The sequence below is a fragment of the Helicoverpa zea genome, chromosome 2 (assembly GCF_022581195.2).
Source record: "Helicoverpa zea isolate HzStark_Cry1AcR chromosome 2, ilHelZeax1.1, whole genome shotgun sequence".
NCBI lineage: Eukaryota > Metazoa > Arthropoda > Insecta > Lepidoptera > Noctuidae > Helicoverpa > Helicoverpa zea.
In genome coordinates this window covers 10,609,783-10,635,277 of record NC_061453.1, presented here as the reverse complement: position 1 = coordinate 10,635,277, position 25,495 = coordinate 10,609,783, and the positions used below count along the sequence as shown (strand labels likewise).

Genomic DNA, 25,495 nt, shown 5'->3' with positions numbered 1-25,495 from the left:
TATTTATCGAAATGATAATGTTGACGTTCGCCGCGCTCCCGCCCTGCCCGACACTATTTACAATGACAACTAAACGAACCCATTATGAAACTTAAATGACAAACTCAGGTATTAACTAAATATTTGGCAAATCAGTAATATCGATAACGGAACAATGTGCAGTACGCAAACGACAGGCCTAACGTGAACGTATGACGTATGGAACACTAAGAGCTAGCTTTACAAGTAAAATCGAAGGCCGCTAAGATATCACCGTTCATTAGTGTATATGTACAGTAACAGTACAGGCCGCCGCGCCTCCTTGAGCGCTATGTACACGGCGCGGCGCCCGGCGGGGCATACTGCAGGTGTACTGTCTTCTCTCTACTCACGGGTCAAAACAAACTATGGAGATCGCATAAAAATCTTGGCATGTGTTATATTTACAAAGTTGTATAAAGTGTGACGGCTTGGTGTCCGCAGTATGCGCCCGCCTCGGATATCGACCACGTGTCGTCTCAGACGAGGACCCGCCAGTGGTCGTCGGTACTCAACTCAGTAATACCACAATAAATCAATTAGATCACTTTCAAGGAACATTTTCATTATAAGCGTTCAGTTATTCCAATAATGTAGGACTGTAGTTGACGATATTCGATGAAGAAATGAAATTAGCACCATGTTTTTCAGATTGGGAGTGTTCGAGGTTGTAGTTTGTCGACTGTAAGTAAACTGTAGTCTATAACCCCGGCTACTACTGAGAATGTTCCATAACACTACCTACGACTCTACCTTAATAATAAAGAACTTACCTACATCTAGTTATTTTGCGCGGCCGTGTTACGAATAAATTGTCCCCTTCGTGATCTCGTAGCGAGTGAAATAGAACAACATTCTCGGTGTGAGCTGGAACCTCAGAGATCTGCTGTAAACTATCGCATCATACCAGTCCGCGCCGCCTACAGTCCCACAGAACAGAGCATTAGTTAAATACCTACGTCACAAAACAATCCAACTAAATAATTTACGTCGAAATCAATTTTAACAATTAAGAGCGCGATGTTAATGTTCATTGCCACACTTATTGCATTTATAGAACACTCTCATATTTTACTAGCTATTTACAGGGAATCTGGCTCACTAAATATTTAAGAAGTTGGGCCAAATATCGTCAGAGTATCTCCGCAACTATTATTTAGCTCTATACGTTCACGTTCTCACATAGTCGCTCGAATGCCAACTCTGGCGCATTCCTTTATTAATATGAAGCGATTAAAAGTAAAATGTGATTTCCTAAACTAAGCGCAAGCAAGTTCGGATACATAACAACAAATTCAACATGATGAGTGTTATACCCGTAAATAAAATGGCATCAATATCATACTCGCGACATAACGAAAATAAACTTTAAAAACATTTATCAAAAACACTAGAAAATGGCCTTATGTATTGCTTATTTGACGCTAGCTTGCTTTCCGTTGGTCTTGGGGGCTGCTACTGCACAAATATTAGGTTTAAATGCTCAACACGACAGTTGCCTGCTTGTACACTAAATAAGTAAACTATGAGAGTGTTCTGTAAATAAAACCACGATCATCTCAATGTCACTTCAAACTGTCGAGGTTGTTGAGAATGAACCGGCATAGTAACAACACCTGGAGTATTAGTCAGTGTAGCACTGTGGTGACGGGTTAGCAGTGAGATGGAGATGTCGCGGCAGGCTGGAGCCGCGCGGCACTAGAACTCGAAGTCGAACAGCTCGGAGAGCCCCTCGTCGTGGTCGAGGCAGAAGCCGTAGTCCGTCGCAGACATCGGCGGCTCCAGCGCCAGGAACGGCTCCAACTCCAGCGGTTCTGAAACGCCACCCAACAACACACATGTCACTATACACTCCTTATGTGGCACAACTAGTATACAGTCGCAATGATAACATAATTATACACAGAATACACCCTATGTAAATTGATTAAACAACAACATTGCTACAAAATTTATTATCTTTACGATAAACTATAAACGCGTAAGTTAAAATCCAGCCGATTACTGGCTTCGTGAACAAAAAGACAAAACATTATATGAATCTCACGTGTGCCCACCTCAACATCGTATTCGTACATTTTTCAAATAAATAACATGGCATATTATTTACAAAATTAGTTTTTAACACATCCGCCACCCCCACAACACCTGCAAAATCTGTACAAACAGTCAGACGGACATAGAGAGCAAGCATTATTGGATTTTGACAGGCGAAGCAGAGGCAAAGGAAAAATGTACACAAAGTTCTTGCAACGCGAATGTGTTCCTAAAATAGTGAAAGCTGATCAAGTGATGATGTATTAGTGAATCCTTAGGAAAGCAGTGCATTGCAAGAACATTGCATTTATGTAAGTAAAAATTTTCAAACAAAAATAGACCGTATATTTTTGTTTGGCATTTTAAAAATTGACGCACCCATTTTGAATATTTTGCAATTGTTTTAAGATATGCTTAATTCAAAATGAGTACGCTGAAGTCTTCGAAAAATGTCGTTTAGATGCAGTTAAATGAAAGCATTATCCCAAGTGAATCGGTGTGAAGTGAGCGAGTGAAACGACGTTTTCCGAAGTAACACAGTGCAGACATAGTTAGACATGAGAGCGTTGTTACATTGGCGATGGTTGTACGTGGAGTTAGTAGATGAGGGTGTTAGTGGCGGCGTCCGTGAGCTGAATCCCATGGTGCTACATGCGCACTGGAGCCGCACGGGATACAGCTCGCGGCCGCCGCCCGCCGCCGCCGCCGACACGACACCAAGCTGTCTGCCCGACCGCCCCACGGTATCTACTAGCCCACGTGGCTTTACTATGTTCATTAGAGAACTGAATTTACAATTTGTTTATTCTTAAGGCCATATTCACCAACAACATAGCCGTTTTACATAAAACAACTGTTTACTTTGAAAATTGAACGTGAATGTTCATAGTAAACAGTTGTTTTAAGAAAACTGGCGTTTATGCTGTCGGTGAACTTGGAACTTTTTAGTATTTAGCAGATAAACCGTGACGCAGTGTGAGCATTGCACGAAGTTCACATATTTACAAAAAATATTCAAAAATATATTTTGTGCTTTACATTTGATTTCTGATTCAGAAAACTTCATGTTTGTTAATAGATATCGCAACAAAATTATTTACACAATACAAAAACCAATTCAATGCACATTCGGAACGCGAAATTATTTACATGATAAACAAATTAGTTGAGGTGACAAATACGCAGGTAATTTTAGTCTGACTTATTAATTCATTATTAATTATGAATATTTCTGTTAGTGTGACTCCATTGCGCAGCGGATAACTCAAAAATTTTCTATTTTAGAATAGGTAGCAAATGGTCAAGTAAGACCGCCGTTTATCCGAAAATAGTTTTATCTACGTATAGAAGACAATTGTACCGTGCGCAACAGAATCTGAGCCATAGCCCGTTATAAAACAGTCCAAAACCTGAGACACAATGTATTGGGAGGAACAGCGAAGACAATTCGTTCCTTCCGTGACTTGTTATAGTTAGTGAAGCTTTCATGATGATGACGTGAGCACCGCGACGCGACAAGCATGCAATGTCCGTGTACTTATTGCTATATGAATATGACTATATTACGAGACACTATTTACTGATGACATTTTGTAAAGTAACATCTTTGAAGGTGCAAAATTAATGCCTTAATACTGCTGCTTACTGCAGGGTCAAGGGAATATAGAATACATCCTGTTTGGATGCGGTATTCTGCCCCTTTTTATCTAATTGGTTGATAGACTTGAGTTCCTGCTCTATCTATAGGATTTTATGCGAATTGTATTTTTTTTATAAGATCATTAATACATGATTGACTACGTCATGAGAAAATAGTGTCCCTTTTTGTGTATCAGTAATATTACCAACCAACGCAGTGAGTCCCGCCGCCATGAGTAATGTAATGTAGTGAGTCGCCGGCGGCGCCGCGCAGCTAGAACTCTGACTGTGATGTGAGCGTCACACAGTCACAGCCACAGTGCTAGCCGCGAGGCGCCGCGCCGCCGCCGCCCGCACGGACACCGAACTGTTCGTACTCACAAATATTCGTCAGATTCATAACTTAACATGGACAGCTAGTAAACCCATCAAAATTGTTCACAGTATTTCCAAATATAAGTAATAGTTGCGGCTAATTTTGTCATTGAAAGTACAACAATGTAAGGAAGCTGATAAGATTTCATGATTTAAGACTTTAATGTCGCTTTTATCAAATATAGGCTGTTGTAATTGATAATTTATCATATTAAGATAGTAAATGCAAATGACACCAATTGATAAAATTACTGCAATGTAGTCTGATGCTGTTGCCATCCAAATTAAGATATCAATCTCACAAGTATGCTAAATAAAGGTTTATAAACGTATGCCCCATTTCTGTGTAAAAACGTAATGATCTTGTGCTGGTGAAGCATTTGTTGATTTATTTAATTAACTGTTAGCTTTTCTCCTGTAAACCCTTTTAGAAATAGATTTAATTTACTCACAAATTTCACTGACCATATATTTGTTATAATCAGCAACAAGAGTAAAATGTACCAATTATTTAAACTAATATACTGCCTATCGATAGATTTATTTACTAGTTATATAATGCTCATTAAATTTCATACAAATATGTGTATGAAGTTAAAAAAAAAAACTATCAATAGACAAGATATCAATTTGGGGTGCTAGTCGACAGTGATGTGACATAATGTTGAGACAAGAGGGTGTAAGTGTGAGTGCATCAGTGAGTGTGTACCTGACTCCTGGTCCTCCGTCTGCAGTTGGAAGCGGCCGCCGCCCATGATGGGGGCGAAGTCGTCGCTGTCTGCTATGAGAGCGTTCCGCAGTCGACCTCGCGCGCTACCGCCTGCACAGACAAACATTATGTATTAGATTAGTATTATATACCTTCATGTAGATTAAAATCACCCTTTGTATCAATTTGAGGGTAATAACCTTTTTAACTATAGTTTAAAGTTTAGCGATATACAACTTATAGAAAGTTGAAAATCTGATCCTTCGTCACTTTTTTAGATAGTACAATTTTCATCAAGTAACTCGCTTGTCCGAAGGTGATTTCATACTGTAGTACTTCTTTGAAGTTATAAGAATTGTAAAACTTGTAAGTATGCTCAATACTTCTCCGCGTGTGAGGAGGCCTGTGCCCAGCAGTGCGACGATAAAAAGGCTGTAACAGTAACTTGCTTGTCCGAAGATTTCATGATGTACTCCTGCTTCGAAGAAGTTATTACAACTATAAAACTTGTGGATATACTGACTGTCAGGCGTGTGTAGCACGTCGTGGTGCGTGGTGGGCGCGTCGTGCGGCGTCACCGGGGCGAGCGCCGCGCGCGAGTGTTCCGCCAGTGCGGCCCGCGCGGCGTGGGCGGCGGCGGCCAGCGGCATGGTGGGGTCGGTGACGCAGGGCGCCTGCACCAGCGGCGACGACGGCCGAGAGCTCGCCGGCTCTCGCTTTATTGGCGTCCTGCACACACCATCAATGTTTAAAGCTATGTGGAATATTTGAGCAGTAATCTTTACTAATATAAAGCTCATGGAGGGTGGATATCAAACAGCTAGTCCGCCATGTTGGGGAGGGCGCCATATTGGATTTGTAATGACGTTTCTTAGCTAATCATGTATTGTCATCAGAACGCAAAATTTCATCCTTATCGAAGACCGGGAAGTGGGTCAGATTAAGATTCCAAGATTTCCTTACATACATAGCTGGTTACAAGTGAAGCTAATATAAGTGTGTTAATATAATAATAAAGATGAACCTTCTTTCTTTATGGAAACTATATTTTTTGTCACCAAAATTTATATTTGTCATCAAGTTATATCACCTAATAAATAGATCTATCGCCACGAAATATTTTCGTTCTCAGATAAAGAAAGAGTGTTCCTAGGTATGAATTACCAAATTATTGTTAAATAATGTGTTAAATATGAGATGGATTAGCAATAAAATTGTAGTGCATTACATGAATATAAACTTCGTTCTTATAATTATAGTTTTATTACTTAAATAATAGCTTGATGCTCAAAATGGTAGATCTGTCACCAAATAAATCGATTAATCGATCCCTGACTGCAACTCCTTTTTATTTGTTATTTTGTCACCAATACAGTAGTTACATTTTATTTCGTTCAGTTATTAAAATAATGTATTCGTTACCAATTTAATACATCAGTTTATAATTTTAACTGCCTCGTTGGTCTAGTTGTCGCAAGTGTGGCTGCTGAGCACGAGGTCTCGGGTTCGATTCCCGAGTCGGGCCGAAATCGCTTTGTGGGTTTTAGAAGACTTTCACAAAGCAGCCCGAAGCCTGGAAGTTGGTGATTGATTCACCCGTGCATCGGAGAGCACGTAAATGTCGGTCCTGCGCCTGATCTCTTTCCGGTCGTGTCGGATTGCCGTCCCATCGGGCTATGAGAGTGAAGGAATAGGGAGTGCACCTGTGTCTTCGCAAATGCTTGTGCACTATAATATGTCCTGCGCAGTTGGCTAATCTCCTTACATGAGAACAGCCGCCGTAGCCGATAATCGGCTAGGAGGACATCATCATCAGTTATAATTTTAATGAAAATATGTTCAAAAGGGAAGAGGAAGGGAAGGGAGACAAATTGGCGCGCTTTCAGGCCTCAACGAATGGGTTTGTAGGTTGGTTGTAGGTACGATCATACGATGCGCGGCGCGGGCAGCGAAATGCAAGTTTACTTCATTCGCGACGATTACGTTCATTGTTGTGGGTGCATTTTATTAGCCCCCCACCAGAAGCAAAAAAATTACTTATCGGCCAGAAAAGAAAAAGGGGGCGCCCTTCAAAATCCAAACCAGCGCTGATTATTCAGTGATTGTTATTTTTAACTTAACTTTTTAAGTTTTATTTACTATTCAGCTAGAAATTTAATTTAAATATATTTATACTACCTGTGGCAATTAAGACCCTTGGGGGAGGCACATGGCCAGTTAAGTAGTAGACTCTTTTGGTTGAAAGGATGATGACGACTACCCTACATTTTTAGACCTTCATGAAATTTTCTAGTGATATAATATATGATTTATTGGTGAATTCTTTAAATTAGTTTGCTTAAATACTATTAGGACAAACCTATTACAATACATACAAAACCATTTATTTGGTACTTGACCCCATATCTCTATGATTTTCGGTAATTTATTGTGGAATTGATTTTATATTGTTTGGTGACTACATTTTGGTGACAAATCTATTATTTTGAGGGCAAACCCTATTATTTAAGAAACACAAAATGAATTAAATTGGTGACAGCTTAAATCATACCCTTTCTTTATTTCTTTGTACCATAAAGACTGCAATACTGCCGAACCCATTTGAAAATTATTTCAGTGTTGGAAAGCTAAGACTGTTCCCAAACAACATAGGGTTGACAAAATATAATCTGGATATAGAAAGAAGTTTCCCCGGAACGAGAGTACTGAGATAACGCGGGAAACAACTAGTTGCACATAAATTTTCATTTGAACACGGTAGAAATTAAAAACACAGCAAATAACTTTATAAAAATCAATGGCTCCTCTACACCTAACAATTATTGTAAGTTTTCAACGTACTAGAATATTTTTAAACTGGACATATTACTCACGTGTCGTGGTGGCCTAGTGGTTAAAGAACCAACCTCTGAAGTAGGAGGGCGCGGGTTCGATTCCAGGTCAGGCAAGTACCAATGCAACTTTTCTAAGTTTGTACATATGTACTTTCTAAGTATATCTTAGACACGAATGACTGTGTTTAGGATGGCACGTTAAACTGTAGGTCCCGGCTGTCATTGGACATCCTTGACAGTCGTTACGGGTAGTCAGAAGCCAGTAAGTCTGACACCAGTCTAACCAAGGGGTATTGGGTTGCCCGGATAACTGGGTTGAGGAGGTCAGATAGGCAGTCGCTTCTTGTAAAGCACTGATACATACTCAGCTGAATCCGGTTAGACTGGAAGCCGACCCCAACATAGTTGGGAAAAGGCTCGGAGGATGAACATATTACTCACGTGAAATCAGCGGCGATAGAGCTAGAAGGTTTGGACTGCAGCAACGCTATGAGAGGCGCTAACAACGCCTTGTTGTCTTCTAGCAGCGGGTCCGACGGCAACGCGCCCGACGCTACAAGTTAAAATTATATTTTTGAACACTTTTAAAAAGGAAGAGGATCTGATTTTAATGGATTTTTTTGGGTACGGTTAGAGAACGCATCTTATTATTACCCTAGCGGCAGTTTTGACAAATACGCCTCAACCAATATGCGCTGCGCAAGATAAGTCTCATATTGTTGCCTCGTGCCCATGGCCTTTATTTATTCTGGATCTCTAGGAAATGCATTGTAGAAAACCCGTAACTTCAGAGAAATTTCTCTTTCAGTAATAATTTGCGTGAAATTTTAGTGTTCCAAATCAAGAAGTCTGTGCAGCAGTATCAACGACTGTAGTATTAATTTTGTATAACACAAAATGGTTACGAATGATTCTGCTGTTTTGTTTTATGTTAAACTTTTAACATTGCATCATTATTCGATATCGGTTCAGCTTTAATTACAAGAAGGTTATTAACACGGAAACTCACTTGATGCGGGCGAAGGAGGACGTTCTTTTGGACAGAGGTAGACTTCGATTTCACCTGACATAGACTTCAAATGTATCATGTAGCCTTTCTCGTCAGGGTGGGGTACCTGCAAAGATCATACATACCAAATTATATTCATTGTTTTGTAATGTTCAGAGTAGTAAATTAACTACAAAATAGTGAGGCATCTTAGAGGTTCTGTATAAAATGCGACGTATTTTTACTTCCTTGCTGGAAAAGGGCAACTTAGAGGTTCTGTATTATTATTTTTTTGTTGTAAATCAGCGAATGTCCCCACGCTGCAGCCACAGCGGGGGTGTCAGACTCTTACATACTAAAACCCATCAGGTTCCTTCTTAAGCCCTTTATGTACTAGGGCCGTGGTAACTCTTACGAACAATCCCGTAGGAGGTCCTGTATTAGTTTATTATAATATAAAGTAAAGCTGTAAAGATAAAGTGAAAGTGCATAATGTATAACTAACGCTGAGCCGCGTGTCGGGCGGCGCCTTGATGGGTATGACGGTCTGGTTGCGGAAGTCGCGGATGGAGCGCAGGTCGGCGTAGGTGATGTAGGCGCGCGCGCCGTGGTCGGCCGACAGCGCCGACAGCGCCTGCTCCGCCACGCCCACGGCGCGGCTCACGCGCGCCTGCCGCGCCGCCAGCGCGCGCACCTCGCGCCGCAGCCGCCGCGCGCGCGCGCCGCCGCCCGCCGCCTCCGCGCCTGCGGGACGCATTGCTCTTACTTGCCTCGTGTCTAAGCGACAGCCGCAAAAATCCACCGATCAAAGGTTGGAAAACTTTTGACATGATCGATACGTGAATGGATGCCCATCTACTCTATGTATAACTATATTTTAGTATGTTTGCCTCCACAGAACCATTTACACGGTTGAGTTTTCTTTCGTAAGTCAAAATAAGTGTGCCTGAACGAATTCAACACACTGAGGGTAGTCAACAGCCAGAAAAAGTTTGACAACCAATATCAGCTTAATGTATTGTTTTGCCTCGATAACTTAGTTAAATAGATCAGATAGGAAGTCAGTCACTCAAGATAAAACACAGGCACTGCAGTGCATTCGGTTCAAACTGGAAGCTAACCTTAATATACTTAGGAAATGAACCGAGAATTGAACTCAGTAGACGGAATCATTGCCAGTATCAAACAAATAGCCAGTGTCGAGCCCTGTTCCTGTCAATAACAGCGTCAATAAAGACGAAAATTCTTATGCTGAGAAACAATATTACGTCGATTTATGATAAAGTCTCAAATCAATTAAAACTTTTGAGATTGCAGCTTCCTTAGACCCAACTTCAGTTTTCCTCCTTCTCAACAACAAACAAGCAAACAAAAATCCAACATAAGTTTTTTTATAAACAGGTAAAATCTCTCGAATAATAAATCCTTGTGACAAAATCTAGTTGGCTTTAAACTGCCAGCTGAGGATATGTTTAGCTACCCAAAGCATGGTTAATTTATTTTACCCTTAATTACAGAACACTCCAAGCACCAATATGAATGTATCATATGATCTCGATCGAACTTCCGTACACAACTTTAAAAATCGATTTTATAATGATAATTTGGAAATATAATATTCTCAAAGTGCCACAGGGGCCCAATGTAGCTACTAGAAGGCATAGTAGTGTATCTGCTGCCCACCACGCTACTGGTCGTAGGTCCGATTCCCGCACAAGTCAAACATGAGTGTTTGTTTAGTTTCGATATGTATTTAATTATATGTATACCTAATTATGCTTATCCCTTGCCTACGGCAATACAAGCTCTGTTTTGTTATGTTACTCACCATATTTCCATTGTATATTATTTTTGGATCTCTTCTCTAATATTCCTATACCCTCTAGAACGTTTGTGATGTCGTAGATACGACGTTTTTGGACCGATAAGTGTTCAGCTGCTATGTTCAAGTCTAGGACGCCATTGGGCGAAGACTTCAGCAACGCAACGAACTTTTTTGTGAGTAAACCTAATGATGTGTCAAACCTGAAACAAACAATTTAATATTATAAACAAAAATGTATGACGCAACTAGTTAATTTACGTATATCTGAGTATCTCTCTCACTGAATAGTACTGGGCTTTGTGTCTTTTTCTGCTATCTTGCAAATTGTAACTCAAGCAGGCCTCCGTTCAGTAACGCAATGGCTGGTGTTTACATTCTTTCAGTTGCTTGCATAAGCCTCTTCCTCATTATAGTGTAATTTGCAGACCTGGATCTATACGCAGGTCCCATTTACGCCGTGAATGTGGGATCACTATGTTTGCGAGCCGGCCATTTGGTGTAGCTCATGTTTTGAGACCATTTTAACAGTTTAATATTTAACAACTTTCAAGCCTCATTGATATCTTCAGCAAAAGTTTTCATAAGTTCGAGCCACGCCTATTTGTTGTGGCGCCAAAAACAAGCCAAGCTTTAGACGGTTTCTTCTCAAGACTCCAACATGTTTTCCTCAACATTGTGGAGACCTCCCACTCGGATTGTCTACTGGAGTCGAGCTGCTACGTAACTACAGAAGGAACTACTCTCTAAAATGGAAATTTACCTCTCACTGAGACAAGTACCTGGAACGTTCGGTGTACTTTTTCATAGAACTGGACGGTCGACTGTACGGCGTGAGAACTTTGACGCGTTTCTGTTTGGGCGTCTTGAAGTCGGCTTTCATGGGCACTACGTGACCCTGACTGCCGGAACTGCTCTCACTCAGGTTCAGTCTTCTTTTCACCGCCTGAGAACAACACGAAATCACGATAATGTTATACACTGTATCCTTTGAAACTCAAAAATATAAGCTCATAAACTTGAAGTTAGGGTCGAATATTTCTAAGCAACTAACAAGTCACCTGTCAAGTCTGATAGACACGCAACATTTTAAAGGAAATTTCTGCACAGTCTGGGAACTGACGACTTTCAAAACAATATGGCAAACCATTCCTTTCATAACAACTTGTCCAGTTGTCAGCAAAAGTACAACGTAGAAGAGTCGGGAAGTGGGCGTTGCCGTGGCAATAGCGGCGCTATGCTATGCAACGAGGAATGTATGTCAAAAATATACTCGTAACGTTCCATTGTTGAACATGGAAGTAAATTATAGGTGAGAAATGTTCAAGGCAGATGTCTAATAACCGTGCGCTGCATAAGACAACACGAATTCCAAAGTCGATATATTCATATCATACGGAACATTAAACAGTATCGAAAGCGTAGCCAGATTTTGTGTGTGGTTGTATATTCACGTCGTTGGCTTGTCCGACGCTTCGGTTACATGTGTTCACAATCTTTCAATGTAGTATTTACACGGTTTGTATTAAACATATTCATTTAGTTATTGCCACAGGCCTGACATGCACGCGGTCGTTTACGTGAAGCATCAAATATTCACGTCAACTGCTTAATGCATTGTGAATTTTATTCAAGTCTTATCCGTCGCGGGCTTAAAGCCCTTTTGTTAGTATTTCATTTGTTGACACTTTGGTTTCGCTAATGCATTGCATTGTACTTTAGAATGCATTGGCCTTACCCACCTATAAAGCCAAGTCTTTCACGGTGATGTTTCTCTATTTGTTCTGGCCATGCGAGTGAGCCGGCGTTAGGTAAACGAAATGGATGGACAGTGTCTATGACAAGTATTACAACATACAAAGATTGTCAACGATACCCAAAACTAACATTAAAAGCGCTAAGCGGGTACAAAGACCTAATCACAAAAACCCTTGGCATGAAAAAGTTCAAAGGAACAAATTATCGATAACCTTTAAAACAGAGCACGGAATTCACGGAATATCGCAATACAGTCATCGATTAAAAATACGTAGAAAAACATTTAATGATGAATGTTTACGTTTTTCTACGTATTTAAATTCACAATTTATAATGATCTAGCTTTGATGACGCACACGAACACGTAAAACGACGAGATTTGATATATCTTTCCACTATTGTCGATAGGCACTTTATTTACCTACGCCTTCACGTCTGCACCTGCTAATTGCACACATAACAATATGTGCTCAAGGAAGTACGACCTTTATCGATGAATTCACATTGACTGTGTTCAGCCTGAGTCTCATCACTCTATCATAGCGTTGAGGTTGTGACTAAATTAACATCGAGCATTTTTCCATTAACTCACCCCCATGACTTCACTTAGCACATTAAAATCACTAAAAGCTTCACACAATGTCACTGGTTCGCCGTAAGTGACACTAAAATAGTGAAGAGTTCCCTACTCACTTTTAAGCAAAGGTCAGACTATCGAAACGCACACACATTAGTTTGCTAATGTGTTCTATGTTCTCAGCGAAAATTACAAACAGCTGTAGTGCTTGACACGACGCAAAACCGGTCGCAGGCATGACTAGTTATGATAAAGGAGTAAACTCACTCTCAACACGGAGTAAGTCATTGTTAATGTCTTCAATTGAGCACCACAAACAACACTGCAAGCACTAACGCCTACTCAACACTTCAACTTCATCACTTTTAACACTTTATCAGATCTTAAGGCAGCTGTTCTCATTTCTAAACTGTACATTGACCTCATGTTAATTAATAGCAACAATGATTACTACCAACTAATTGTGTCAAACTGTCCTAATATAATTAGATAAATAAAAGAATAGAGCACACCGAAATGGCCACGGAGTAAAGTGGCGACGAAGATGCACGAGGCATTTTCAATAAGCTCGTGCAACAAATTCAATTTGGACAAGCAACGGGGCTAAAGCCCCTAAAAGGAAGTGTGTGGGGAGGGTACCCGGTAACAACAATACATGACATAAATTAGAATCAACACAAAAGCAGCCAAACGAAAGAATGGCAATTTCTTATCTGGAAATATTTGTGTTATTATTAACAACGAACTAGGCGCTATTGTTAATTTGCCGGATTTGTGGGTCCCGGGCGTCTTTGTGCCGCACGGCGCAAGTAAACCGGAGCAGATGTGACACGGGACTCGCAGGCTCGCTATCTAAGCAGACAAAACATCCCTCCTGTCAGCGCAAAACTGCTCGCATCATCAATAGATCCCTAAACGTGCACCGCGTAATAATAATTACGCAACCGGTAGGGTCGATAAACTACATTAACTTGATACCAATGAAAAAATCGATTGTTGCGTTTGATATATTAGATCAACCCAAAGAATATAGAATAAAAGGGCTATCCCTATTCTTAGGAGAGCTCAAAGTTCACCCAAGTCGTTAAGGACAATGACCGAAAATGTGCAATGCAAGTGTGATGACAGGAAGTGAGTACCTGGCCACGTGACCTCCTAGTGCTGGAGCCACATGGCGCCGGGTGAACGCCACTACCCATGATATACTGCTAACATATGTGAATCCTCCTACACTTGGCGACTGCTATTCTTGTATTCGCGCCACACGTAACCACAAGTTTAAGGTTATACCTCCAGCTGACATTCACAAAAAACATACACATAAAAAGAACCGATTTGCTTGCAATATAAAGCACGCCTCATAAATTTGCCGTTAAGAATAAAACAATAACGTTCATCCGGGGCATAACGCAACGGGAACGTCTAGTAATGCTATCTTCCTTTGAATTAATAAATCACATAACCAATAGAGAAGGGTTCCAGAAGGGAAAACATGGGCGGTCTAAAGCAGCTTTCAAAACTGGGACACCTTAAATTTGAGTATATTGTTATATCCTGGTTCAATTTGATGCAATATGACTATCCTAGATCTTCTAACCCTTAAAACAAACCATTCAGCCTTTATTCAGCAATTATTTTATGCATAATATTTCAATCACAATCATATTGAATTTATGAATAAGAATGCAAAATTCTGCTATGCTATTAGAGGCAGCCGCTCAAATTTGGCGTGAAGCGACCGCCATTTTGTTTTTTTTTTTTGTTCGAAACGCTACCAAAAGCGACTTATATTAGGTAGTATTGAAAACTCCCGTATTTAAAATTATTTATCTGCAATCACTGGATTTGGACATTTACCATAAATACGCGATATCAAGAACGTATTTGTTAAAATAATTGTATGGAAAAAAATATAATACTTAGTCGGATATGTTTAGTTAGAAATCAAATGTAACTTTTATCAACAATCATTTATACGAGGCACGGTGCAATAACATTTTTTCCCGAATCCAATGTGCGAACCGAACGCCTATAAATCAATTAAATCAAAGATCTTGGAACTATTATCTCATGTGAACTAGGCCTAATCTTCAATCAAATGATCGGTGTTACCACTCTGAATCTAGAGTGGATTAAATAGAATTCTAAAATCAGTACGCCATTACAAAGTAAATTGCATTACTTATATTCATAGCTACTCAAAACAAAGACGAGTAATTATTTTTCTAATAATCAGTTATAAAGATTAGATTAGCCAACTTTCATAGGCGTTAAAGTTGTTAGAATGAGTTTGTCGGAATTAAAGTTAAGCAGAATGTAGTGGAGAGCGTCTGTCCCGTGATTGGTCGGCACCCGGTCCCGCGAAGGGTCCCACCGACTAAACACTTTTCAGCGTACTCGCTACCGTTACACACTCAAAATTACGTCGCCTAGGATCCGCCATTTTGATTCGTCATAATGATTACGAGTTGCGGAACTTTACGTTTAATTTTTATCTCACTTTTCGTGTTTAGAAATAATGACCTTTTATGAATAACATTTAAAAATATGAAAACGAAATATGGATCATTCAAATTATTGAGCATAATTCTCACTGAATAAAAACAGGTCTTTGATTCAACAGAATTAACCTAGAAGCTGGTAGGTATTATCTTAGAAATGCAATTCAAAATAGTCAATAGTACCAGGAAGTGCAATGATGACAAGCAATCAATCAGTTTTTCATAGATTTCATGACACTTCACATCATAGAAACATGAAACTTATTATCTACTGGAAGCATGATATATGCAGTCTAAATTCAGTTTATGTAAAGTTCCTGATGCATTGGAATTCATTATGATTTTTATTTTTATATTCATAGGAAACATTGTTGTAACAACATAATATTATAGTGTTTTCCACATAAGAAAGTTTTTTTTATAAATTGGTAAAAAACACTACTAAAATGGTCCATGTCATCCTCTTCAAACTTCCAGAATACTATTTACACAGTTCAATGACCCCACAGGGACCATTGACCTCATTATTATTACTTTTTAGCTCATCTAATTTCAATCCTGTTTTCAAGTCTAAGGCTTATTATTACTTAACAAGCTTTGCAGGACTGTTAATGAAAATAATGCACCTCTTACATAAGCTATATGATTGTATAAACATTCAAGGAAAATGTGCCATGAACTTATTAACATTACTGTAAAATACATAAAGTCATTAAAAAATCCTGTTATCTCTAGAAATTAATTAATACTTCCTGTTATTGATCCTTTTTAGTTATGAAACTATTGTAGTTATTGTCTTGTTCATCATAACTTGATCCTCAATATTCCATAAGAAACAATTAAATTTTGTTGAACAGACAGAAGTAACCTAAAAATGTTTATTGTGATTCAGTATCCCATTCATAATCTAACCAGGCAATTGAGTACATATAAATGATTGTAGGCTCTTATCAAGATAATGAACTTTTCAGTATAACATGTCAGCATGTCAACAGATTTCAAGATGGCACTGTTTGACACCAAAATCATCATTTATGTCCTAGTGGGTTGTACATGACGTTAGATTTCGGTTAAAAAAAAGCTGGTTCTTCTCCACGATACCAACTTTTTGGAACTGTGCAACTAGTGTGACGTTTCATAGGAGCCTGCAAAGGCCTACTTGAAATAAAATCATTTGACTTTGATTTTATTTTTGAAGAATAAGAATACATTCCTCAAAATTAATATTCAAGTATGGAACATTGTTTTAGAAACCTCAAAAACTTCAAAAAATAATCTGTGTGAATGGTATATGAAGTGACGTCTCAGAATTTTTGGTTTAGAAAGTAATTTTCTTGACTCAATTACCAAAGAATTCATAACACGGTTACATAATACTAGATTATAATTTTTAAAAACATTATTCAGAAGTCACCAGATACACACAAGCATAACTATGAAATACACTCAGAAAGTACCTTATATTGCTCATCAGTTAAGTAAGCAGTACTTATATTCAGAACAATATTATTTTTTTCAGAGAGTCAAGAGACACCTCTCACCTGACCACTGTTTATTCTCTGTTTTGGTCCCTAGCATCTAGGACAATGGGGGACAAAATAATGATGATAAAAAATCTATAAAATACTTATGAGCAAAAGTGTGTCAGCGTTGACATATAAGTCATGATTATTACCACATCCTTCCCAATTGCCACATCATATACCAGCGTCATTAGCAAGTAATAATTCTAGAGACATGTGCATATTAAAATAAGTTTATGTCCTTTCAGTAGTCTTGAAATTGTGGCTCAACTTTATAAATTAAGTTACCGTGGACCATGGCTCACATCCCGCAGCTTTGAAATGGGAACTTTAGGAATCAAAGTGTAAATATGAATAAACTCCTTAACAAGAGTCTTTACAATATCCCACAATCTCATGAAGAAGTTAGCTTTGAATAGCCTGATGTTAAAATTTAAGGGAGGACAACTTTAGGACTTACTTCAGACGTCTTCGGCGGTGCCGTAGGCGCCTCGCGCCTGATCTGATGCTGTGGCGTGGCGCCGTAGCCATGGTCGAGCAGATGATAGCTGATGGGCTGGCTAGGGCTGTCGTCCAGTAGCGTGGTATGCGAAGGAGAGGATGTAGCGCGAACCACCACCTCGGCCTCGCCCTCCGCCGGCCCTCGCTTCACCCCTCTCGGCATCGCTGTTAATTAACACAAATACCATATAACAGAGCTATTGAACATTTCATTGTTTTACAGTAATGCATCATAATCATCACAATTCAATTAGTGAAGAGGTTAGGGGCGCCGCGCGCGCGGAAATCACGAGTAAGAAGCCTCCGAAGCGGAGTGGGTCGATAGCAAGTTTAACAAACTGTATGTAATACCGAAGGTCCAAGGCGATACTTCCAGCTGTCCAGTTTTGCTTACGTCACTTTTTTCAACGACATTTTCCCCAAAATATCGACAACCTAGCGATGATACCTGGGCATAACCGCTTCTAAACCTAAGTGTATACAATCATGGATTACGCACAAAATACTGAATGTGATATAACAATACTTACAAAAGGTGTAAGCGAACGATATCCGAATTTATAACCATAAAACGACATTAATGTTTTCGACGCGAACGCTACATTATCGAGTACTCAAAATAAAATGTCCGCCGCTTTGTTGGTCCCGAGTGAACTCGTGGACATCGAGACGCTCGATAATTTTAAGTTACTACACACAGTTTATCCAATACACATGATATTTATTCACTGATTACTTCACTCATTAAATAAAATAATAAAAAGGTCCTAGTCCACATTTTACAATAACTTAATAAATAAAAATGCGGAGCATTAGAACGGCGACAGGAAGCTTTTCAGAACATCTGGCTTGCAAGCGACGTAGCAGTGGCGCGAACTACGTGCGCAGGCGCGAAGCGGCCGAGCGAGCAACCCCTAGCGGACGCCGCTTCACGATCCAAATTCCTCCCCTCGTTGAAGAAGCCATAAAAAATATAACGAATTTTTGAATTTCCATTGTTCGACCGGTTCAGAGAAGCGAAGCGTCTTCATAGCCGTTTGTTAGCATTTTTTACAAAACGCAAGTTATGTCCAGATTTAGATAAGTTTTCAAATTGTTTTAACTAATTATTTGTATGAATTTTAATACAGTTTTATTAAGCTACATGTTATGAACAGTTACTGTAAAAATGCGCGAATATGATACCGCTAACACTTACTTAATTACGAGTTAACAAATGTGTTAATTTAAATTCACATTTAGATGGACTACCTACTTACTAAAGTAACGTTAAAAAAATGTGATGAGAAGGCAGTTTTAATTTTTTTTTTTGTAAAGGAATCTTTAAATTTGTTGTAGGCACCAATTTTAAGGGCCTGAATAATATAAAGCTTCGTCGCTTACCTAAATTAAAATGCGTCGTGCTTGAAGATTATTTTACTTCACAATAGGTACGTGATAAAAAAGGTATAGTATTTATTAAGATATTGTTTTCTAATAAAGCTAGATGCTTACTAGCGTATTTTCCTTAACTTCGGTTTAAAGAAGTTTATTTTCGTATTAAAAGCTAATTAACTTGAATCGGTTTCACAAAAAATAATCTTAACTTTATGTCGCATCATATTGAATCAATAAATACTCAACTTCTCTGAAGCTAGGCGAGTCCTTTAACTGACACAACTAATCATTAACTGAATTGAAACAACGAATTTAAGAATTTTATTTTGTTGCTTTATGTAGGTCCAAGTTCTTTACAGAAGAAATTATGTGAGGTCTAAAATCTGCATGTAATAGTATAAATAACTTTGTAACTTTGGACAGATATGTAATTTTATGAAACTTATTTTTGAAATGATTATTAATTTACGCATATTTTTTTGCTTTATCATCGAAAAACGCACAATTTGGAAATAATTATAGGTATGTACTACATATATTGCATCCTTTTTACAGGATACGGAAGACATTGAAACCGCGAACAAAACGGAAATGGCTATACGTATATCTCTATCATAGACAAGAAACGTTCAGAAATTAGATTGAATAATCATTTTGTTTACCAAAAAATTGAATTTGTTGAATATAAAAATATACCTAGGTATTATTTATAAACACACAGGAAGTGGTGAAGAGTGGGCTTTTAGAGGCCTGCCTTTTCTAAATTTCTGACGTAAAAAGCTGTGTTGCAACCAAGTTTGAATAAACGATTTTTGAAATCGGCCTTTGTAGTTTTTCACTGCTGGACAAAGACCTCTATAGGGGGAAAGAGTCCAATTATTTTCACAAATGTCTTATAAATTGGGCTACCTAATAGGCAGTGGCGTAGCGTGGCCATCCGCCGCCCGGGGCAGGTGGCAAGTTTGCCACCCCCAAGTTTAGGTATAATGTATTGGCACATGCAGCCCTTAAAAGGTTGTGGAAATCTGGTTTTCAGGTTAACAATTATCATTGCCAATACCACTACAACCGCGCGCCAGGCGCATTAAAATATAAATTCTGATGAATATTTTAATGCGCCTGGCTCGATGCAAGATGAGAGAAGGAATCGTAAATAAGCGCGAGCGAAGCGAGCGCGAAATTTTTATAGTTTACTAGGTTCTGCCAGCGGTTTAACCCGCATCCCGTGGAAACCTCTGCACGAACCCGGATAAAAAGTAGCCTTCCTCGATAAATGGGCTATCTAACACTGAAAGATTTTTTTTAAATCGGACCAGTAGTTCCTGAGATTAGCGCGTTCAAACAAACAAACAAACAAACTCTTCAGCTTTATAATATTAGTATAGATTCTCTGAAAAAGTAATTCTAGCCAAAGACGTCTCTAGCTAGTGTAGCGCCCTTGTGCAAATATTACCCAAGTGGCCCCTATGTATTGAAAGATTGTGATTAATAGGTACAAACTACCAAAATATGTATATCAAAATACTTAGAACAGTTTATTATTTAACCCAAACTTAAGAACTTAAACATCTATAACAATGTTTACATTCAGTAAAAAAATTTGATAGCGTCAACTTTTTTGGTGGATTTCCCGTTGAAAAAGTCCCCGCATAAGATACGTATAACATGTAAGGAAGCGAGCGCGAAAATTTTTTAGTCTAACCACTGAAAATTAAAAAAGTAAGGTATGCACAGAAATGAAGTGCAAATGTATAAGAAGCCGCGAGCGAAGCGAGCGCGATTTTTTCCTTAGAAGTGTCTTGAAGTAAATAAACATATCATCAAAAAGCCATAAAGGACGTGCGCGAAAAATGTTTTTTTCGGAATTGAATGCCTCAACAATGAAACAAAGATAAATGTGACATCTGATATGGAGCCGCGAGCGCAGCGAGCGCGAATTATTTTCGGGATGCAGAGGGTGAACCGGTCAAAATTGACAGGACACGACCAAAGCGAGGGCGGCTCTTTCTGAAATTTTATTGCTAATCTACTTTTCTATTTATAGTTAAAATATTTTTATTTCATAATTCAGTAATCTATAATGATGGTTTAAATTTGCCGCCCCCTAAATCGTGCCGCCCGGGGAATTTGCCCCCCCTGACCGCCCCACGCTACGCTTACTGCTAATAGGTGTATTTTATTGAATGACATGAACTACTCCTGCCCTGTTATCAACTTCTCTTAGGTAATCGTTTTTATGCGTTTCCTCATAAAATTATGTTAGGATAATCGAAAATTCCTTTACACATTACAAACGGTCTCTACTATTTTAACTGACTAATAATTTAATTCAGTAAAGAGGATTAAAAGTAAACACGAAATAAGGGCCTTAACTATGACAGGGCAAACTGTAGATAGTAGAGCCATGCTTCTTCTAGGAAAATACCAGGCTTAGGAGTAATTTTAGGAATTCCATAAAAACAATGCATATGATATTTATAACTGTATAAACAGGTACTTATGCTCAATGGCTGTCCTCTATGAAAGATTTTGCTCAAGCACGAAATACTTACTGTGTAATCTACCTGTTTTTATGGCAAAAAGTATAAGCGAAGAATCAGCATAGTCTTGAGGTCTGACTGCATGTCACATTGTCTGCATTGCAGGAAGGGAGGTAGACGAATGAACCAGGATCCAGGCATCGCATCTACTACTCCGTTGTTATGTTGTCAGAATCCTATATGATGATGTTCAGGAGTATAATTTCATTACTAACGTAGTCTTCTGCTATGTCTGTCTGCCAGCGGTCAACTCAAGAATTACTGAGCTGATTTTCATGCCTACCGAGGAGGTACCTTCGTTAAATAGTGTAAGTAGGAAGGTTTTGGTGTGTATATTTTCTTTAGATCTAGACAATTCCTCATCAGTTGATTGCCCTTGTAAAGCTATAAATTAGTTAAGTAATAAATACCTACTTCATCATCATCATCCTCCGAGCCTTTTTCTCAATCATGTTGGGGTCGGCTTCCAGTCTAACCAGATTCAGCTGAGTATCAATGCTTTACAAGAAGCGACTGCCTATCTGACCTCCTCAACCCAGTTACCCGGGCAACCCGATACCCCTTGGTTAGACTGGTGTCAGACTTACTGGCTTCTGACTACCCGTAACGACTGCCAAGGATGTTCAATGACAGCCGGGACCTACAGTTTAACGTGCCATCCGAAACACAGTCAATGGTGTCTAAGATATACTTAGTTGCATTGGTACTTGCCTGACCTGGGATCGAACCCGCGCCCTCATACTTGAGAGGTTGGTCCTTTACCCACTAGGCCACCACGACTCTCGAAGTAATAAATACTTACTGCCTAGATACTTAAATATGTAATATTTGATTGTGATATCCAATACATAGTATCCATAATTACAACGGTTAAACGGCTGAACCGATTGAGATAAAATTTGTTATGGGAACAGGTAGGATCCCCGGAGACAGTTCCCTGAATTTTTTGAAGGAGTTTTACTTGAGATCCGATTAATACCACGAGAAAGCATAAGTTACGAAATATTGACTTACTCTTGAAAATGCTACGAGATTGCGCTACGCCATTATTTCGTAGGTTTTGGCGTAGCTCGTAGCTTTGACCGCTATTCTGTTGAACGGTCATTCAGTTATCAAAAAACAGGCGCACGCGTCGATCGATCATAAAGTTAAGCTTCGCTAGGCGTGGTCGGCCCGTAGATCTTCAGACCGTCGTATCGTGAAGAGTTCTTCCGGGGTTCGGAAGGCACGTTTTTGAAGGTACCGGCTGTCATTTCAACATCTTTAGCAGTAGCAAGAGGCCAAAAAGTCGGTCTGCCAATTTTACCAGCTGCATGCTTACTTTACGACAACCTATTTCACCTGATAAATATTTACCTGCCCACTTTTTGACTCATCAAGATACAAACCTATACCAGCAGGTCTACCAGTCGTTTTGGGCACACTATTGCTAGGTTCGTGTGGTCCTGATGTGGCGCAACTTGAGAGAAGTCACAGTGGACGTCAATAAGCTAAGTTGAGTATTTGCATTTCACAAAATTGACTTGTAAACGGTGGCTCGTTTGACCACCGTAGCTGGGAGTAATACCGCCAGTATCAGAAGGGACTGACAATCAGTGTTTACAAGCGTCCATATTTTTATACAACAAGGTTTAAACTCAATAATCTTACCATGATTTAATGCCCATATTCGATACTCCGCTTATTAACTATTAATTCAATTTTGAAGAAAGGGATTACATTTCTTGGATATCAATAAAAGCACATCTAAATAGTCACGATTCTCTCGGTAACACATGATAAGACCGGGCTTATCGGCGATATCACTGTATCCCGGGGGAACCACTCCGCGCACCCGAATAAAAAGAAGCCTTTTAGCCTCCCTCTATACATTGATAGTCCAACACTGAAAGAAGTTTTCAAATCGTTTTCAAAAATGTAACTGATAACGGGTTTTCATTCCTACTGTTTCAGATTTTCGTACAAAACAATAAAGTCTTGTCTTGTATAGTTATCGGCACGGATATTGAGCCCTGACCTTCACCTGCGCAGAAGCGATTTATTGGTTTATTGCCTTATGTGTACAGTGCGCAAAGCGATCCCCACTCTTCCGCCGAGAGCTCAATATCCGTGCCGGTAATATTTTCCTGTTTTATGACGAGCTAAGGAACGGTTAAAGTTTCGATGCTTTGGACAAGAGGAAGCGTAATCTATACTGTTTCGGCGTGACTAGGGAATGCGTGAGCCAAAATATTTTGTTTAATGTTTTGTCCACTCCTAATAAATCATTGTTCATACATAGATATCAAAAATTGAAGTACGCAAAGGCAAAATTATTACAGATAATAAAGTTAGCTTCACTATTGGTTACATATGATGGATATTATATTGGATTGTAACATTATATACCTATTTATGTCATCTGATGTTTGTTACCAAATAGTAATACCAGCTTCCGCCAGAGGTTCCCCTGCATCCTAATGGAACTACTTCCTGCAGATAGATAAATATAATATATAAGTCATTCTGGTATATAAGTTCTATTCCTGGCAAGTTTCATCAACATCCATTCAGTAATTTAAGGATAAAAGAGTTATAAACTTTCACAACTATGTATAATAGTCTATATTGTCCTTGTGGGGACAGGAGAGAGGGGCTTAAATCTATTTATTATTTACATTCGATTTACTTATAAATTAGAGGGCCTCTATATTATCAGCACAGATAGGGCATTGTTTTCTGATACTAAGTAGTCTGCCCTATTTATGAGTGAAACCAGAGGAAATGGTTAACTTCAACACACAAACTATGTATGCTTATAAATACAAATACCAGTATGTGCAACAAAACCATAAATATATTCATAAAAGTATATCATAATCAAATATCAATAATAACATAAACTTCATACTTATTATCCTTAGGTTCGTCAATTATCTGCATGGCCGAGTATGTGATAGCCTTTACTTCTGTCCCCTGCGGATGCTTGCCTAGTTGAAACTCCTCACCGTAGCACTTACAAACTATCCGGAATTCTTCTGTGTTAAATTCTGTGATCACTAACTTCTTGCATATGAGGAATGGCTCAACAGAGAATAGAAAGAGTAGTTCATCAAGGAAGTGGTATAGCAGTCCCATGAGGTCGTCAGCATTTGCTTCTATCGTGTGCACTTCTTTGATCTGGACATATGGCATTTCTGTCATGTATGCAAACATTGCCATGCCACATTGTTCGAATGCTTCCTTCAGTGTGTTGCCCCATGCATGTAGTCTGAAATTAAAAAAAAAAAACATTCTACAAAAAAATTCTACCTACAATTTTTCATAAGAGTGACAAATACTATGCTGAAAATCGCATCAAAATCGTTACAGCCTGTTGTGAGATCATAGCACACACACATACAGGTCAAAACAAAAACCTCTTTTATTGAAAAAAAATGTATATTCTCCAATCCACTTCAGGAATATCTACATCCTACATATTTTTTGTTTCTGAGATCTATATATTCTGTATGGATCCTTAAAAACATACATGATGTAATCACAACAAGTACTCTTAAAGTATGACTCACAAGTGTTTTGAAATTGCACAAGTCCAAAAAATCACTGCAAGATTTATAAGCCAGCTTAAAAAATAATCTAAACATTACATGATTAAATGTAAAAAATATTCCTTATATATAGCTCTAAAGTATTCAACTAAAATAACAGGAAGATTAAGAATGTAAAGGAATGACTTCATTATTTATTTACTATGCTGATGCAATAACTAGAACACAATTTGACGAAATCTGGATGCATCAAAATGAGAAGAATTACAAATATTATCGAACAGTTCATTTACTATTATAAAAAAAATATAAAGGCTGCTCTTGGGATTTTATGATACAATTGCACCATGCTAAAGCAATAGCTCATTAACAGTTAAGAGAATTGCAATGTACTTACTGTACGTCAGCCGTATGGTCCAAATCTGAAATAGTAGATTGAATTCATTAATTTTAAAACGAAAAATATAATATAAAAACGTATTTTTAATAAAGTTTACGACAGCATGAGTACTTACACTCGTATTTAACGGGAGGAACCAGGAAATCATCCTCGGTCAATCCTCCTAGTTCTTCATCCATTTTTCGAATATATGGTGGTTTTAGAGTTGATAAAAATAAATTGTTATCTCAAGTTAATGCAATTTTCATTAAATCATCACTGATCGAAAAATATTTATTTATCAAACTGACTTGACATGCGCTTCTTGACGTTTATTATGACACCTATGACAGTAGATAGGTACCAAAGACAGAGGTGGCCCCAGATG

The 25,495-nt window shown here is 38.7% G+C and overlaps 2 protein-coding genes and 1 long non-coding RNA gene across 4 annotated transcripts; 1 reads left to right on the top strand and 2 right to left on the bottom strand.

The window, feature by feature from the left end:
- Positions 1-91: 91 nt before the first annotated feature.
- On the bottom strand, positions 92-19,214 carry LOC124637270 (transcription factor E2F1). Of its 2 annotated transcripts, none has more exons than XM_047173612.1 (10): positions 18,905-19,214; positions 17,241-17,446; positions 11,204-11,367; positions 10,428-10,624; positions 9,105-9,343; positions 8,621-8,726; positions 8,053-8,164; positions 5,301-5,506; positions 4,778-4,888; positions 92-1,832 (listed from the first exon to the last, which is right to left on the bottom strand). In XM_047173612.1, exons 2-10 carry the CDS (start codon positions 17,442-17,444, stop codon positions 1,717-1,719), a joined length of 1,455 nt encoding a protein of 484 aa, XP_047029568.1. In that variant the 5' UTR covers positions 17,445-17,446; positions 18,905-19,214; the 3' UTR covers positions 92-1,716. The 2 variants fall into 2 exon arrangements, with proteins under 2 accessions (XP_047029568.1, XP_047029563.1); XM_047173607.1 differs by lacking the exon at positions 18,905-19,214 and adding an exon at positions 17,812-18,135.
- LOC124637277 lies at positions 18,244-19,480 on the top strand. The gene is made up of 2 exons (XR_006985214.1): positions 18,244-18,711; positions 19,214-19,480. It is a non-coding gene; the product is annotated as an uncharacterized LOC124637277 (long non-coding RNA).
- A 4,534-nt stretch (positions 19,481-24,014) lies between these two features.
- On the bottom strand, positions 24,015-25,466 carry LOC124641009 (protein archease-like). Its single transcript, XM_047179019.1, has 3 exons — positions 25,244-25,466; positions 25,126-25,150; positions 24,015-24,448 (listed from the first exon to the last, which is right to left on the bottom strand). Exons 1-3 carry the CDS (start codon positions 25,305-25,307, stop codon positions 24,058-24,060), a joined length of 480 nt encoding a protein of 159 aa, XP_047034975.1. The 5' UTR covers positions 25,308-25,466; the 3' UTR covers positions 24,015-24,057.
- Between the last annotated feature and the right edge of the window lie 29 nt (positions 25,467-25,495).

Coding starts and splice junctions, on each gene's coding strand:
- LOC124637270 (XM_047173612.1), bottom strand. CDS start 17,444: ATGCCGAGAGGGGTGAAGCGAGGGCCGGCGGAGGGCGAGGCCGAGGTG. Junction 9,344..10,427: donor TAATATACAATGGAAATATG/GTGAGTAACATA, acceptor TGCGTCCCGCAG/GCGCGGAGGCGGCGGGCGGC. Junction 5,507..8,052: donor TCTATCGCCGCTGATTTCAC/GTGAGTAATATG, acceptor TGGTGTGTGCAG/GACGCCAATAAAGCGAGAGC.
- LOC124641009 (XM_047179019.1), bottom strand. CDS start 25,307: ATGGATGAAGAACTAGGAGGATTGACCGAGGATGATTTCCTGGTTCCT. Junction 25,151..25,243: donor TCCTCCCGTTAAATACGAGT/GTAAGTACTCAT, acceptor CTACTATTTCAG/ATTTGGACCATACGGCTGAC. Junction 24,449..25,125: donor GACCATACGGCTGACGTACA/GTAAGTACATTG, acceptor TTTTAATTTCAG/ACTACATGCATGGGGCAACA.